Source organism: Mustela putorius, unplaced genomic scaffold, assembly GCF_011764305.1.
Source record: "Mustela putorius furo isolate JIRA1106 unplaced genomic scaffold, ASM1176430v1.1 tig00003853_pilon_pilon_pilon, whole genome shotgun sequence".
Classification (NCBI taxonomy): Eukaryota; Metazoa; Chordata; class Mammalia; order Carnivora; family Mustelidae; genus Mustela; species Mustela putorius.
The window spans coordinates 4,269,096-4,285,124 of NW_025422005.1; the positions used below are offsets into that span (position 1 = coordinate 4,269,096).

The window sequence follows — 16,029 nt, forward strand, 5'->3', positions numbered from 1 at the left end:
GCTGCCCCTCCCCCTCCCCACGGGCCCCTTGTGTCAATTTCTTAATGATGTCTTCCCTGATGGTTTCTATTTGTCAGCACCACGCTCTAACCTGCTGAGCTAACTGGCCTTGGACCTGACCATTTCTATTTGAAACAACATCTCCCCAGCACTGGTGTTTCTGATCCCTTTTGACCTGCTGCATGTTTTATTTTTCCCGTAACGCTTATGGAGTTCCCACATCCTATAGATTTTCTTTATTATATTATGTTTATTGCCTTCTCTTGAAGGTGAGCACCAAGAGAGCAGAAATCCGTGTTTTTTGTTCGGAGATGTACTTCCATTGCACAGAGCGGTACCTGTCACTTAGTAGGATGCTCAATAAATATTGAATCCCTGTATCAGAGAAAATTGTCCAAGATTTGGAAAAGAGCAAGCCTGTCTATTCAGCAAAGTGTTGGGCATTGCCTGGAGGACCCTCTGGGAGGATGTGATTCTATCAGAATGAACACTTTTAACTGCCTTTCTGTGGACGGGGTAGAAGCAGAACGCTGAGGGGAATGCAGATGATTCCTGCCCGTAGATGCTACTGCGTTCTGCCCTATGGAAAGGAGGATCCCACACATGGAACGTTATTGCCCTAAAAGATACGCACCACTTTTGCATCTTCTAGCAAGCATTCTTGCTTGTGTATAAATATGCCTCTGTTCTTCCAATTCTCCTTCCAGCTGGGGTCAATATCTTACTGGTTCCCTCGTAATCTAAAGAGCTCAAGACAGTTCTTGACACAGACACACTTTATATTTGTGTGGGAGTCATGATTTTTATAGCTTTTTGAAAATTATGAGCGAGTAAAAAGGTGAGTTATACTCCCTGCCCTAGGGAACCTTAGCTAGTCCCGTGGTTTTAGACACCGTGGAAGGCTGATTTCTCACGGATTTGTATTTCCAGCCACAACCTCTCTGTGCCCCACGTGCACCTATCCTTGTTGCCTTCTTGATATCTCCACTTGGCTCTCTGACAAGCATTTCAGAATTATCATCCTAAATGGGATTCTGGATGTCTCTTTGAAACGTGCTTCTGCTCAGTCTTTAAGGGGCAAAACTTACCAACTCCATTGCTGAGGTCTAACCATGGCCCTCCCTGTGGTTGCTTTGGCACGCAGCAGCTTAGACAGTTGAGTAGTTGTGACAGATGACAAATATTCAAAGCTGGAATATTTACTAACTTGTCCCTTACTGAAAAAAATTTGCTAATCCTTGGACTGAATAATGGCTACCAAAGACATCAGGTCATAATCTCTGGAACCTATAAATGTTACCTTGTTTGGAAAAAGGGTCTTTGCCAACGTGATAAAATTAAGGATCTTGACACAGGTGAGATGGTCCTGGATTATGTGGGTGGTCTGTAAATGCTGTCAGAAGTGTTCTTGTAAAAGAGAAGCAGAGAGAGAGTCTCTGTGTCTCTGTCTCAGACACACATACACAGACACACATACACACATGGGAGAACAATATGAAGACGGGGCAGAGTTTTGAAGATGCTGGCCTGGAAGATTGGAGACTGTGGCCAGCAGCCAATGCCGACGGCCACTGGAATCTGGAAGAGGCAGGGAATGGATTTTCCCTGGATCCTCCAGAGGGAGCACAGCCCTGCCAACACCCTAATTTTGGCCCAGTGAAATGGATTTTGGACTTCTGGCCTGCAGAATTGTGAAAGAATAAGTTTCTGTTGTTTTCAGTCACTAGGGTGACTTGTTACAGCAGCCACAGGAACCTAATACACTCGTCTGAGCCACGATCGGATCCTGACTGCCATCATCTCCTGGTGAGCCTCTGGGCTTTCTCTCTTACCCTCTTGCAGTCTGTTTTCCACCTCATGTCCCAGTGATTTTTTGAAAACACCACTGAGATATACTCCCAGCTCAACACCCACCATCGACTTTCTAGGACCTTGGAATAAAATCCAAAGATTTCACCATGGATTCAAAGTTCTATGGGATCTGGTCTCAGAATCCTCTTTGGATTCACGTCCCACACTCTTCCCGAATGGCCTCATCGTAGCTCCTCCCACACACCAAGTGCGTATTTGCCTCAGGTCTTTTGCACCCTCTGCTTCCTCTGCCTAGAATGTCCTTCTATCCCTGCCCTTAACTGCACGGCTCCCTCTCGCTTCCTTCAGGCTTCAGAGACCCCGCCCTACCTAAAATAGTACCCTCAACGCCCCACCCTATTATCCTACCTCATTTTTCTTCAAGCATTGATTGTTTTCTAACCTTCAGTCATATGTTTCTTTATCATCCGTCTTTCCTACTTCCATGCCAGCTCCATGAAGGCAGGCATTTTTTTCTGTTTTGTTCACGGCTGTATCCCCAGCACCAAGAACCAGGGCCTGGTACACCGTAGGCACCTGAAAAATATTTGTTGGGTGAATGCACATGAAAAAGATTGAAACCATATCAAAAGGAGAGGAAGACTTACTTCTGTTTTCTGCTCGGCTCAAAGGAAACTATAGGTTTCTTGTTATCTTTCCAGAAACCTTTTCTATATGTGCTAGAATATCTAAATGGGCAACAGGGCTTAGATCTGTGTACCTCTGAGAGTAGTATACATCTGTGACCGGTGACTTACTCTGTTCCCGTTCGACAGTTAAGCTGGAGAAACTTACATAACAGCACTTGGTGACAGACACCCCCATCTTTTTAATGGCTGTGTAATATCCCATGGCTTCATACTTAAAGAAAAATAAACTGCTCACTTCATTTGAAACATGAGGAACTTAATGTCAGATAGATGCTGTGGCCAGTCCACGTTGTTTCCGGGCTCCGGTGGATGGCAGTGGTCTGGTTTTTCTCTGGTGTTTCTGGGTGCCCATCAGAGACCCCAGAACTGATACCTACCTCAGCTGCTTTCTCCTTCAGGTGTTTTGACAGGTTATTTTACTTTCAACGACTAAATCAAGTCTCCTTGGAAGACTGAGAGTCGAAATAAATTGCATTGGAGAATGCTGATGCTGATAGGAAAACAAAGAAAAGGGAACTCGGGAGCCTTCTGGATGCTCTGTTCAGCCTTCAGTGGTGGCCAGGTGGTGATGAGCAAACTTCCCATTTCTATTCCCCTCCTGGAACCATCCAAACAGACAAGGAATGTGCAAGCAGGGGGCTTGCGTGGTAGACACTAAGGGCATTCGTCTCTCCCTCCAATCAGACTGCTTGCTGCCCGCAAGTCCTTGCTCTCTGGGGAGTTTGGGAACCCTACTAATGTCTCTCTGGGTCCCAGGAAGCGAGCTAGTGTCCTGGTCTCCTAAATCTGTTAGATTCAGGAGTCATACCTCACTTTGCATATGTGCCTTTCTGAACCAGCCAAACCTATCTCTTTAACCTTATCCCTCTTTTAAAAAAAGAAGGCATTTCTTTGGTACCAAGTTCAAATTCAATAATAATAATAAAGGACTGATTAGGCTATAAAACCAGAGGGAGGGAAGAGAATTTAGTTTCAATTAATTATTTTAAGATTTAAAAATATTTTTAAAAAAGATTTCATTTATTTATTTGACAGAGAGATAGAGAGCACAAGTAGGCAGAGAGGCAGGCAGAGGGAGAGGGAGAAGCAGCAGGCTCCTTGCTGAGCAGGGAGCCCCATATGGGACTCGATCCCAGGACCCTGGGATGATGACCTGAGCTGAAGGCAGCCGCTTAACTGACTGAGCCACCCAGGCACCCCTTAAAGATTTTATTTTCAAGTAATCTCTATACCCAATGTGGGGCTCAAATTTACAACCCCGAGACCAACAGTGACATACTCTATAAATTGAGCCAGTCAGGCACTCCATGACTTTAGCTTGGAAGGGAAAGTCCAGAAAAAACTGGATTGATTTTTTAAGTTAGGCATGAAGCTGAGATACATCCTATCAAAGGCATCTAGCTTTAACTCCCAAGGAGGGTCCATGGAGAGCAGGTGCCCTCAGGTCTGTTTCATGTAATAACCGGTTAATGTAGAAAGGTTTTACGATTAAAACAGTTGTTTAAACAACATCTCTTGAAATCCATTACATTTCCAATGAGCTGAAATGCAGCCCTCCTAGCTCTGAAGATCTCAGTATGTGTAGACTCTGTGACAAGTCTGGGCTCTTGCTCCCTGAGAGTCTACCCTGGAGATGACAACGGCTGAGTTGCTGTGGACAGAGGCAGGTGGGGATGCGAAGAGGAGGAGATAAAAAGGAGGGTTTGCAGGTTTGGGAAAACAGGGTATCTAGGGAAAGGTTGGTTCTAACAAAGCTTACACGTTTTCATCATGTTTTATCTTATAAAAACAAGGGGGATATGGGATCTCCTGTATTCTTTCTTTTTTTTTTTTTTTAAAGATTTTTATTTATTTATTTGACAGACAGAGATCACAAGTAGGCAGAGAGGCAGGCAGAGAGAGGAGGAAGCAGGCTCCCCGCCGAGCAGAGAGCCCGATGCGGGACTCGATCCCAGAACCCTGAGATCACGACCTGAGCCGAAGGCAGCGGCTCAACCCACTGAGCCACCCAGGTGCCCCGTCCTGTATTATTTCTTAAAACTGCATGAGAACTTACAGTGATCTTGAAATAAAAAATTCAAAGAAAAGAGCAAGAGAAGAAACTTTTTTTTGGAAGTAGAACTTTGGGACAGTATTATTTTTAACCATGTAGCTTTTAACAAGGTGCAGGCAGAGGAACTCCTTTCTTTCTTGTCCTGTGTTGGGAAAGAGTGAGCAGGTGCCTTCACGCCTCTGAAGGAGCTCAGTGCAGGCTTTTCTCTGCCAACTCAGTAACACGGAGTCCCAGTAACTTCTGGTTTAAGGAGGCAAGTCTTAGCACTCCTATTATCTTCGTCAGCTGCAGTGATAAGCAAGCACTTTAATTACTGCAGAACGCTGACCAGGAAAAGAATAGCCTTTTACAATTATTTTTGAGGTGAAAAGTAACAATTTAATATTCGCCTGTCCCTGGACAGTAGCATTCTTTCCTTGAAGAACATTGGGACCAAAACAAAATGGGCCAGGATTCAGAGGGTTAGGGTGTCCAGCATATTTTTGACTCCTCTCCTTCCTAAATGGGCTCATTTAGCCAGTTTCTAAGCAGTGCTTCCTATACTGTAAATGCTCACATGTTGGAAACAAGCAAAGACAAACACCTGTTGTTACAGACTGAATATTTCTGTGTATCCCCCTCCCCCAGCCAAATTTGTAGGCTGGAGTCTTACACCCAGGTGGTGGTATTAGGAGGTGGGGCTGTGGGGAGATGAGATCAGATGAGGTTGCAAAGGTGGGGCCCTGTGATAGGGTTAGTGCCCTTTTAGGAGTCATGAGAGGGCTTGCTTCGCCTCTCTGCTTTCCACAGTGGGAGGAGGTACGGTGATCTCAGACTTCTAAACTGTGGGAAATAAATTTCTGTTGTTAGAAGCCACCAGTTGCCGGTACCTTAAAGTAGGAGCTTGAAGTGACCGAGACACCAGCACAGCCAACTGGCCACACCCCACCCCTAACATCTCATACTCTGGGTTAGCAGCTCTCAAACCCATTTATTTCAGGATCCCTTTAGTCTTTTTATTTATTTATTTATTTGTTAAAGATTTTATTTATTTATTTGACACAGAGAGATCACAAGTAGACAGAGAGGCAGGCAGAGAGAGAGAGAGAGAGGGATGCGGGCCTCGATCCCAAGACCCTGAGATCATGACCTGAGCAGAAGGCAGCAGTTTAACCCACTGAGCCACCCAGGCGCCCAGGATCCCTTTACTCTTAAACATTATTAATGACCCCAAAGAACTATAACTTTATTTTATTTTTGTAAAGATTTTATTTACTGATTTGAGAGAGAGAGAGATAGAGAGAGCATAGAGGGAGAAGCAGAGTTCCTGTTGAGCAGAAAGCCTGACGCAGGGCTCGATCCTAGGACCCCGATCCTAGGACTCATAACTTGAGTTGAAGGTGGACACTTAATCGACTAAGCCATCCAGGCACTGCGCCCCAAAGAACTTTTATTTCTGATATGTTTATTTTTATTAAATATTTATTGATTCATTTTAGAGAGAAAGAGCATGAGGGGGGCAGAGGCAGAGGGACAGGGAGAGAGAATCTTGGGCGGACTTGGCACGGAACAAGCACAGAGCCCCAGGTCACAACCTAAGCTGAAACCAAGAGTTGGGACCTTAACTGACCTTGCCGCCCAGACCCCTGTGATATGTTTATTTATGGCTTATGTACTATATAGAAATTTAAAAAATATTTGAGTTCATTTAAAAATAATAAATGACTACATATTAACATACGTATTTTTTAAAATAAAAACAAAATTTTCCAAAACAAAAAAGTTATGTGATGAGAGTGGCATTGTTTTACCATCCTGGACGTCTCTTTAATACCTCACTTAATAGAAGACAGCTAGATTCTCTGATCTGCTCCTGCTCTCAGTCTGTTTTGATGTCATACATTATGTGGCGTCTGGAAAACTTCATCGTACTTGCGTGAGGGGCTGATACAGTTATTAGGAAGACAGTTTTGACCTTGTAGATCCAGCGCAAGAGTCTTGAGGATTCCCCCACCTCCCCAAGTTTCCAGGCTGCACTTTGAGAACTGCCATTTCTGTTCGAGTCTAGGGTGCTTCCCATAGGTGCTTTCCACTGCGACAGTCCTCCTTCTTTGAAGTTCTGGTGATTCATGAGCTCTGTGTCCCCATGGCACCTTGACCTGCAACCTCCTGTGATTGTCTGTGGGAGACACTCAACTTTATTTTATTCACCTTTATATCCTCAGGAAAGACCACAGTATCTGGCTTCCATTAGGCATCGGATAAATTCACATTTTAGTCTAAATACATGTTTTAATTTTAAAAGCTGTATATTTACTGGGGCACCTGGGTGGCTCAGTCGTTAAGCATCTGCCTTCGGCTCAGGTTATGATCCCAGTGTCTGGAATAGAGCCCCCGAGCCTGGCATCGGGCTCCCTGATCGGTGGGAAGCCTGCTTCTCCCTCTCCCACTCCCTCAGCTTGTGCTCCCTCTCTCGCTGTGTCTCTGTCAAATAAATAAACAAAATCTTAAAAAAAAAAAAAGCTGTATAGTTATGACTATATTATAGAAAATAGGGACAGTAGAAAACAAAACTCCCCATCAGCCAAATATTATGTCTTGGGTGTATTTTGTATCAGTCTTTTTATAAAATACAGTTGTTTGGAGCTAGTAGCATACCATATATAATAAATGAACATCATAATTTTGAATTATTTTTTTCCCCTTACGTAGCAATGGTTAAGTTTTTCTTTTTGATGTCTGTGACTGCATATCCATCCTGTGGCCCTAACCCAACGTCCTAAGTAAATATCCAACATTAGCATGCTTAGGATGCTTCCAAATTGTTGTTGTAATAAATACAGTGATCCTGTGAGTACCTTCACACATACAGCTTTTTTGGCATTTAGTGTTATTTCCTTAGAATAGATTCCCAGAAGTAAGATTACTGGGTCAAAAGATGCAGACGTTTTTTATGGCTTTTAATACCTACAGTAAAATTGCTTTTCAAAAGGGTTATACTAATTTTCAATGCCACCAGCGCTTTCAGGAACGTTTCACTACCCCAATCGTCAACATAGGTACTATTAAGAATGTCGATTGATAAAGTATTGTACCCTAGTTGTCAACATTTTGCATTTTTTGAAGCTCATGAAATTAACGTTTGTTGAAGAGCAAGTGTCTAATACAAAACATTCTTTTGGGACATCTTTATTTCTGGAAAACTTGAGACTTGGGTACTTGTGAACACTAGGAAAAGAACGCATGTTGTTAGGACCCGCACAGAATTCACTTTGACATTCAGATCTTAACGCCCAAATCCTCCCACCCGGACCTCGCGCGGATTCTGCACAGCGGAGGGAGACGTTCCCGCGGCCCGCCACGCAGACGCACCCAGAGGGGCTGGAGTTCTGCGGCTTCTGCAACTTTTCTCCCCCCTCTAACTCGGAGGTGTCTGCCCTCTCCTTTGTTTCTGGCACCGCCTGCCCACGTGCGCCGGTGCTGAATTTCTCCGGCCCGAGGCCCCTCCCTCCCGGCCACCTCGCGCGGCTCCGGGCCGCTCCGTGCACCGAGCGCCGGCGCGCGGGGCGGACTCGGACTTGCAGGGCAGCCGCGGCGGCGCGGCCGTCCCCCGCAGGAGGCTCCCGACCTCTCCCAGGCGGGCCTCCCCGGTGCGCGTGCGGCGGGCGCCGGCAGCTTCGCGGGGAAGAGCCCCGACCGTGCGCCCGGGACGGAGGAGACTCGGCCTGCGTGGCCCTCGCGGCCGCGCGGCTCGGAGATTGCCTCCGGCGGCCTCATCCTGGGACAGGCACTTATGAGTCATCGGCTCGGCGGGTCACATGGCCAACGTGACCAAAATAAAGTTTCAGTATTTTAAGCCGCTAGAAAAGGGGACAACGGAGCACACCGGAGGCGGGCAGCGGAAGGCGGGCACCGGCGGGCACGGGCGGGCCGGGCACCCGCGCGAGGGGCCGCGGCGGCGCGGGCGCCCGGGGTGGGGGGCGGGGCGCCGGGGCCGGGGGGGGAGGGGTAGGGGCGGGGCCTGGAGAGACGCGCCCCTCCCCCACGGCCGGCAGCGACGCCCGGACTCCCGGGCCGACCGGCTCCGAGCACGACGCCCGGCCGACCTCCGCCCCGGGGCCCCAGGCCCCGCTGCCGCCGGGCGGAGGCAGGCCGAGGGATTCCGGAGATCCCGCCGCGTCCTCCACTGCCACAGGGACCCCACGCGCCGGCAGCGGCTTCCCCGGGAACGTCCTTCAGCCCCGGGAGCACGCGGGAAAAGCCCCAGCGCGCCAATGAGCGAGCGCCTTCCTCCTGACGGTCACGCTCGGGGGCGGGGCTTCCCTTCGCCGCTCCCGAGTTCCGGGAACCCCCTTTGATTGGTCTGGACGGCCTGGGAAACACTGTAGTAACGCCCAATCAAAGCGCCACGTCTCGGCCTCGAGGAAATATTCCGTGTCGGCTCTGTCCTAACTGGGCAGTTCTTTCCGGCTCTGGCCACTGGGAAGCTTTGTTTAGATCTGGAAGGCGGGCTTTCCTGGGAGTGGGTGGGGAGGGGGCGTTGGTTCTTGACCAATCCTTTCATTCCGTTGGGTGGTGACCAGCCAATGGGCCGGGCGGATAGGACGCTCCTCCCGGAGAGTAGTGAGACCCCTGGTGCGGGGCGATTGGTGGCGGGCACTATGAGTGGCAGCCTCACGGCCCAACAGGCGCAGTGCGTGGGCCGCGGGGCGGGGCCAGGGCGGGTGCGCGGCGGCGGCGGGGTGGCTGGGCCGGCGGCGGCGGCGGTACGAGGCGCGCGCTCGGGGTCCCGGTCGCGAGGAGGAGGAGGATGTGGCGCGCGGAGGGGAAATGGCTGCCGAAAACAAGCCGGAAGGTAAGAGCCGGCGCGTGAGGGGCCGGGGACGGCGCGGCGGGCGGCGGGACCCGGCCCCGCCGGACATCCCGGGCATCGGCGGCGCCGGGCGGGAGCGCGGGGGCGCGGGGGCGCGGCGGCGGCGGCGGCGGGCGGGCGGGCGCCCCGGGCCGGGGAGGGGGCGGTGGGTGGGGGGGCGGAGCGCGGCCGGGTCCTGAGGTGACTCGCCGGGCGGCGGAGCGCGGCGCCGCACACCCCCACCCGGGGGCGGGCTGGGGCCGGAGGGGCGGGGGGCCGGCGGGCGGGGGCCGGGCCCAGCGAGGAGGAGGAGCCGGCGGAGGGAGGGCCGGCGCCTCCCCCACCCGGACCGGGCATCCCCGCCGCTCCCGGGCCCGGCGCGGCCCCCGCCCCCCGAGCCGGGCCCGGTGGGGGCCGCGGGGCGGAAAGTTTATCCGCCTCAGGCCCCCTCCGGCCCCGCGCCCCGCTGCCCCGGGCCGGTCCTCGTCGGGGGCACGGTCGGCGCTCAGCCCCGCCGCCGGTGGCTCTCGGGCGGCAGGGCCAGGCGGACTCCGTCCAGCATCACCCTGGAGCCCCGTGGGCGCCTCCCAGAACGGCAGGGGTCCCCGTGCTTCTCCCCGCCAGGGGGACCCCCTCCTGAGCGTCCCCGGGCAGAAGGGCCTCGTGTGACCCCTCCCCCTTCCCTGCCTGGGAAGGGGGCCTGCGCAGCATCCCCGCCCCTAGCAGCCGTTCCCATGCTACTCCTGCCCTTGCACCCCTCACAGCCAGGAGGGTGGGGTCTCCGTTTCTATGGCAAGTGAGGCTCTCCATACTCCCTTGCCCTTTACCTTCTGTGACCCTGATCCTTCTTTGGCAGAGGGGTCTGTCTCAGCCTCCTGTCTTCTCTGCAATCTTTTGGGGCCTCCGCACACCATCTACTGACCCTTTAGCCAGGACAAGGGGACTCGGGCTCCCCCTGTTCTTCTCTCACGCAGGGGGTCGTGGGGGCCTGGGCAGCTCTGAAGTCATTTCTAAATAGGAAAGCAGATACTTCTTCCAGATTAGGCATACTCTCTGCACACTTTCCCGGGTTAGGGTGAGCTCATTTCCTGAATACCCTTTGACTTGCCCTCTTTTTCTTAGGGGAGAAACTGGACATTCTAGTGCTCCTTTCCCCATTTGGCTAGCGCCCCTAACATGTTCTCTGTCCTCAGAGTTTCTTGTCCGGGTGAGGCTAGGGGCCCTGATCAGATGTAGGGCAGGGCTTCCATTGTGCCTAGTACTTGGGTAAGAGCGGGATATGGTGATCACCCAAGGATCCGTTTTTGCTTCCATTTCACTCTTGCCTCTGAGGTAGGGACAGTGTTCACCAGTTGACGCTTCCCCACCAAGAATGTGGTCTTGTGCCCTTGTTTTTGGTGTTCCCATCACTGTCTTCTGTGCAGTAAGAACCTGACTTACATGTACATCCTGCATTCAAGAGTTTTTGAACCTTCCCTGGAAATAAACTTCCCATTTCTTTTTTAAGAGAACCCATATCCTCCTTATGGCTTCTGTTTCCCAGTCAGCCATATTTAGTGAGCCTGTTACCTTGACTTTTTCTGATTTTCTTAAATTGTATCCATGTTGGCTGGGTAAGAAGAAGCCATATGCCTTTCCATCTAGAAAAGGGAGTGTAGACACTCATGTCGCCCACGTGCCGTTCGGGAAGGGGTTGCTAGTGTGCTTCTTGTTGTACTAGAACCTTCCTTTGGCCTCGTGTTGTCTCTCATGGGATCTGAACATTTTTTTTTTTTTTTTTTTTAATCTTGTAGCTTTCAGGTGAGGGGAAAATTTGGGTGCTTTCTATTTTTTTTTTTTTTTTTTTTTGCTGCTCTGGTTCTCTTTTGGCGAAAAACACGATGCCATGCATTTGTTTGTATATATACACATGTAGGTATGCATTAAAAGACAAAGTCACATCTGTCACTTACACACTGTAAGTTGGAAGGGTTACATGGCTAGCTCTGCATTCTGCGTGTACGTAGGGACCTTGACGTGTACCAGTATGAATATATATTACTGTTGTTGGTAACTCTTCAGGTTTAGAAGAATCAGAAAGCTCATTGATAAATGGCCAATTTTTACCACTCTCTCATTTGTCATTTGTACTGTACTGAATAAGCAGAATGACATCCTGAACGTTCCCCAAGTCCCCGAATACAAGAAGTGTACAGCCTTGCCGATGTACACCCAAACTTAGGCATTCTGAATTCAGGGGCAGTATTCTCTGCTGGATTTTTCGTAGGGTGAAAAGTTCTCATCTTGATGTCTTTACTGCTGGGTATGGGAAAGAGGTTTCATGTATTTGGGGCATCCATAGGAGGGGATGAGAATATGTGTTTCTGTGACAGAACTAGGAATGAGCAGCCATAAATATGTCGCTGTTTTATTTTGGCCATTTAAGTAATTGAGAGAGGCTGTACACATTAGGAAAAGGTACCTTTGGGAAGGCCTGTGACACGTGAAGGGTGGGAGGGGCTGTTGTCCAGGTTTGTCCTGAGTATCACAGTTTGCAGGTTTGGCTCTGGGGCAGGGCCATGGTGGAGCCTCCTGTAGGGCCCCACCCCCCTCACTGAGCTCGGAATGGCTGCTCGCTGCTGTCACTCAGCAGCAAAAAGTCTTACTTTTTGTCAGGCTGAGTGTGGAGCCTCATCCTCCCCAACGAGCTCGTCAGACTGAGCATTTGGACCATTAAGCATTTTTGGAGCAAGGAATCTCCACCTGGAGTACCAAGGAAGGGAGGTGAGGGGATTTGGAGAATTGGTCAGCATTAGGCTTTGACTTCGAGACTTTGCCCTTCAGGTAATACGGAGTTACCTGGTGGGCATAAAACCCACTGCCCCAAAGTAGCGCTTTTAAGCTCCATTTCCCTTTTTTCTAAGTTTTTATACTGTTGTTATTGTGTCTGTATCTAGACTCAGCTTGATGGAATTGTGTATTTTTAGGGTATGGTATTAATGACCTTTGGAAGAAGAGAGTTGAGTACCTGCTGTAGATGTTGGGGTGTTCGTAGGAGAGTGAGTGTTCCCATCTCACTTCCCGTCGTGGATCCTTTCCTGTCCTTCTGCCTACTGCCGACTGCCTCCCTGGGTCTCTCCTCTGCTAATCAGGTGTTCTGCACAACGGGCAGTGGGAGGACAATGTAAGGTTACAGGAACACACTTGAGGTTAGTGTGTAAAGTTGGACTCTTTGAGTTAAATGTGGTTGTGCTTTCTGTGTCATTCGCCCCATTGGTTACAGGAAATCAGCTTTTCCCTCTTCCTCTTCCATTGCACGCTGTTCTCTGGGCGTTAGGCCTGCCAGGATGGGTTCTCTTAAGGACTTTTCTTTCTTACATCTTTTTGTTAGAACATCACTCTCTCTCCACCTCCAGCTTTTCGGAAAAGGTTGGGTGACTTATGGGGCCTGTCTTCCCTTGTCTTCTTGAAGACTTGACTTCTCCCGCTCCTAAATGTTGGGTTTATCTGTCTCAATGGTTAGCGGATTCCTGGTGTTGACATGCGCACAGCAGCCTCTACTCAAGGTCAGGTTGGTTTGGAGTTTCCTTTCCGAAAGGGTAGGGCTGCTCTTGTTCTCCGAGACGTATTTATACATCTTGCTTACCCATGTGTTTCCATTTCTTTAGAGTTTGGGCTTCGCCACTGAAGTAGCCTGTTCAGTGTCAGGTGGCCTTATTTTAGTTCTCTTTTTGGGCTGGATGTAGCACATGTGCCTGGTGGGATTACAGTTTTTCTGACTGCTTCTGAGATAGCCCCTCTTGTGGTCTAACTTTTTTTTTAACCACTCTGTCATTGCTGCGGCCCGTTCTTCATTTCCAACTTCCCAGCGTTCAGGAAAATACCTCCTTGTGTGCAGTTGTACTTCTTCCCGATTTCCTTCTGGGAAAAGCAATAGAAGGTGATTCTCACATTCTCTTTCTTTCTCCTCGTAGTTGTGTCTTTTGCCTCCTTTGGGAGACCTTTGAATTTGTCCTGGAGAGAAGCTGTTTTGGCCCCCGTATTCCATCACTGGGTGCATTCATTCTGGAGACAGTCGCTGAGCAGGGACCTGTGGTGGGGTGTGACTGTTTGAGGTCTCTCAGGGTAGATGACATTTCAGTGTCTCTTATACTTGTCTTTTCATATATTCTTTTAAGGAATTCTTTTCTGAACTTTAATTGTTTGGATTGTAATCTTACAAAAATATACTCAAGTGGTGTACTATCCCACTGAACTCTTACCCCTCCCTGTAGGACTGGGGGTGTTGGAGTGGGTGGAAGGCAGCGTGAGAGGCATTTAACAGCTTTCCCTCAGACTGTGTGTAGGGTGTATGTAGAAAAAAGTAAGGTCAATCTTCTTTTAAAATGGCTAGGCTTAACTTTTAGGTCACTTAGATAGACGGTAGGTTGGAATGCTTGTTTAACATTTGAACAGCAGCATACCAGGTATTGTATGGAACGTGCTAGGTATTGTGTAGAACATAAAATGAAATGCATCCTTTATAGGAGGAAGGGGTAGAAAAATAATTTCCTCTTAGGACAAACTGGTATGTTTGATATCCTCAGATAGTAAGAACTGTAGGAGATGCTGTTACATTTTTGCTGCCAAGTGTTCTATCTAAATTTATGCCTAATTGTAGTGACCATTCTTAGGCTAGGTATCTGATATAAATTATGACTGCTTTTGTTTATTATGTGACCTCTAATACTTTATGCTTTCTTTTGTGGTACTTTTATTTGTGTCTTGTCTTTTGGGGGAGTAAATTGCCTCTGATTATTTCTGGATATAGGTTTGGTATACGGAATGATGACAATAGTAATAAGAAATTAACCTGAAATGCACTTTTTTTCATTCTGTATTAAATCGGATTTCCCCTCCACAATGTTTGTAGAAACCAGTTCTAGTATTTCACGCTTAAGAACTCTCGTTTAGGGTTGTTACAGTATGTGGTTTGGCAGTGTCCTTTATTCATGTGAATATATGACTGAAGGTTTTTTTGTGGTGACAGGTGATGTTTGTTTCCATTATAACAGATCATTTTCTAAAATGTTCTGTATCTTCTAGAATCACTTATCCTGCCTGTTTTTGATGTTCCAGATGACCTAAGTCCTACCTCTTTTTCTTTCCCATATGAAGAAGTTTCCTTATTGCCCTTGTTATTATTATAAAAAAGTACCTGCAGGTCTATTGTATTTGTAGTCTTTCTGTCTTTACTAAAGGGTGATGCTCACCGTTCCTTTTGTCCTGTAGTAAGGGGCAGCGTCACTCTGTCTCCCTAAGGCTAGAGGGATGAAATGGGGTTAAGCCACAAGGCCAGGGTTGATAGTAGTATTTGTAAGGGCATAGCATCCCAGGGTGAAACACTGTGTCCTTCTGGCATCTGGGACTCCTCATGTAGGATTTTGGAAATTTGTTTTTGCTGCATTTAGCCAGTTTTCCTTCTGTCTCTTTGGCTTGATAATCATAAATTTCTTTGGGCAGAGCCAACAAGTACACTACTTCATTTGGGACCTTCATTCACAAGGAAATGGGGGTCTTCTAATGTTACTGTCATATTAGCTGTAGTCTTTGGTGTTTGAGGGTGAGACCAGAGAGAGTTCCTGTGTTCTCCTTGTTTGTGCACATAGCATGAATAGGGTTGCGTGGTCATTCACTCTCTTTTGCAGGTTACAGTGTGTAATCTTTCTCTCCTTCTTCCTCTTGTTCTTCTTCTTCTCCCCCGCCCCCCGCTTTTCTTTTTCTTTTTCTTTTTTTTTTTTGGTGCACCCGATCAGGTTCAGGATATAGGTTGACCAGACATTATCCAATCCCTGTATTTTGTACCACCCTTGGAAATAGTGTCAATCAGTCCTGTCATTAAGATGTGTTGCCGTTCTGTCATATGTGATGGTCTTCCTTCCCATGGTATTTGGCATGTGTTGGTAAGGACAGTGTTTCTCTGTATATGTTGACAGTAGGCAGCAGTCCTGATTTTGTATATGGAGGGACAAAGTAAAAGGTGTTTTCTCCCCCCCCCATCAGTATGATGGCTGTGTATTTCTGCGGATGTATTGCATCTTTCTGCTTTGAGCGCCATTGCGTGTGGAAGGTCATGGGCCTCCTTGGATAAGGATTGGTAGTGCTTCCTGAGCATTTTTTTAGCTCATTACCCTGGACTGAAATATACTAGGTACCCCATTGCAAAGAGAGGCCAAGTGTCAGCCATATTACTTCCCTTTCGTCTCTCTCTCTTTTTTTAGAAGATTGTTTATTTACTTTAAACTGATAGACGTGTCATAAGGCGGAATGGCCAGAGATATTTTTTAAATGATTCTTCTGCATTCACCCTAGTATTTTGGTCATTCTTAATAGAGTTGGATGTTCTCTTACACACGAGTCCTTTACTCATTTGGAGAAAGTGCAGTCACGTTTTATTTTATTTTTTTTTTTCAGATTTAGCCAGGCCTTTCAAGTCACGTAATATATCCTTGCCTGAGACTTCCCAGAAAGTGACTGCGAGGGAGATGTGCTGATCTGGGGCTGTGTTCCTCGGTCTGTTCTCTGCAGTGTGGTCCTGTAGTTCCAAGTGTACAAAATGATGTGTCTTGAAGAACTGTTTGGATCTGAGTTCTTAATGGTTTTAAATACGTTACTGCTTGGAGACC

The 16,029-nt window shown here is 48.3% G+C and overlaps 1 protein-coding gene across 17 annotated transcripts in view; it reads left to right on the forward strand.

The window, feature by feature from the left end:
* The first annotated feature begins 9,175 nt into the window (after nucleotides 1-9,175).
* The window catches only part of CAMTA1 (calmodulin binding transcription activator 1), an 813,334-nt gene continuing 806,480 nt past the window's right edge, over nucleotides 9,176-16,029 (forward strand). For 3 of the 17 annotated variants that reach the window (XM_045063665.1, XM_045063666.1, XM_045063667.1), the window contains exon 1: nucleotides 9,182-9,388. In XM_045063665.1, coding sequence (XP_044919600.1) covers nucleotides 9,344-9,388 — 45 coding nt within the window. In that variant the 5' untranslated portion in view covers nucleotides 9,182-9,343. Of the gene's footprint in view, nucleotides 9,389-16,029 lie in introns of all 17 variants that reach the window. The other 14 variants (XM_045063668.1, XM_045063674.1, XM_045063676.1 and 11 more) reach the window with 6 other exon arrangements.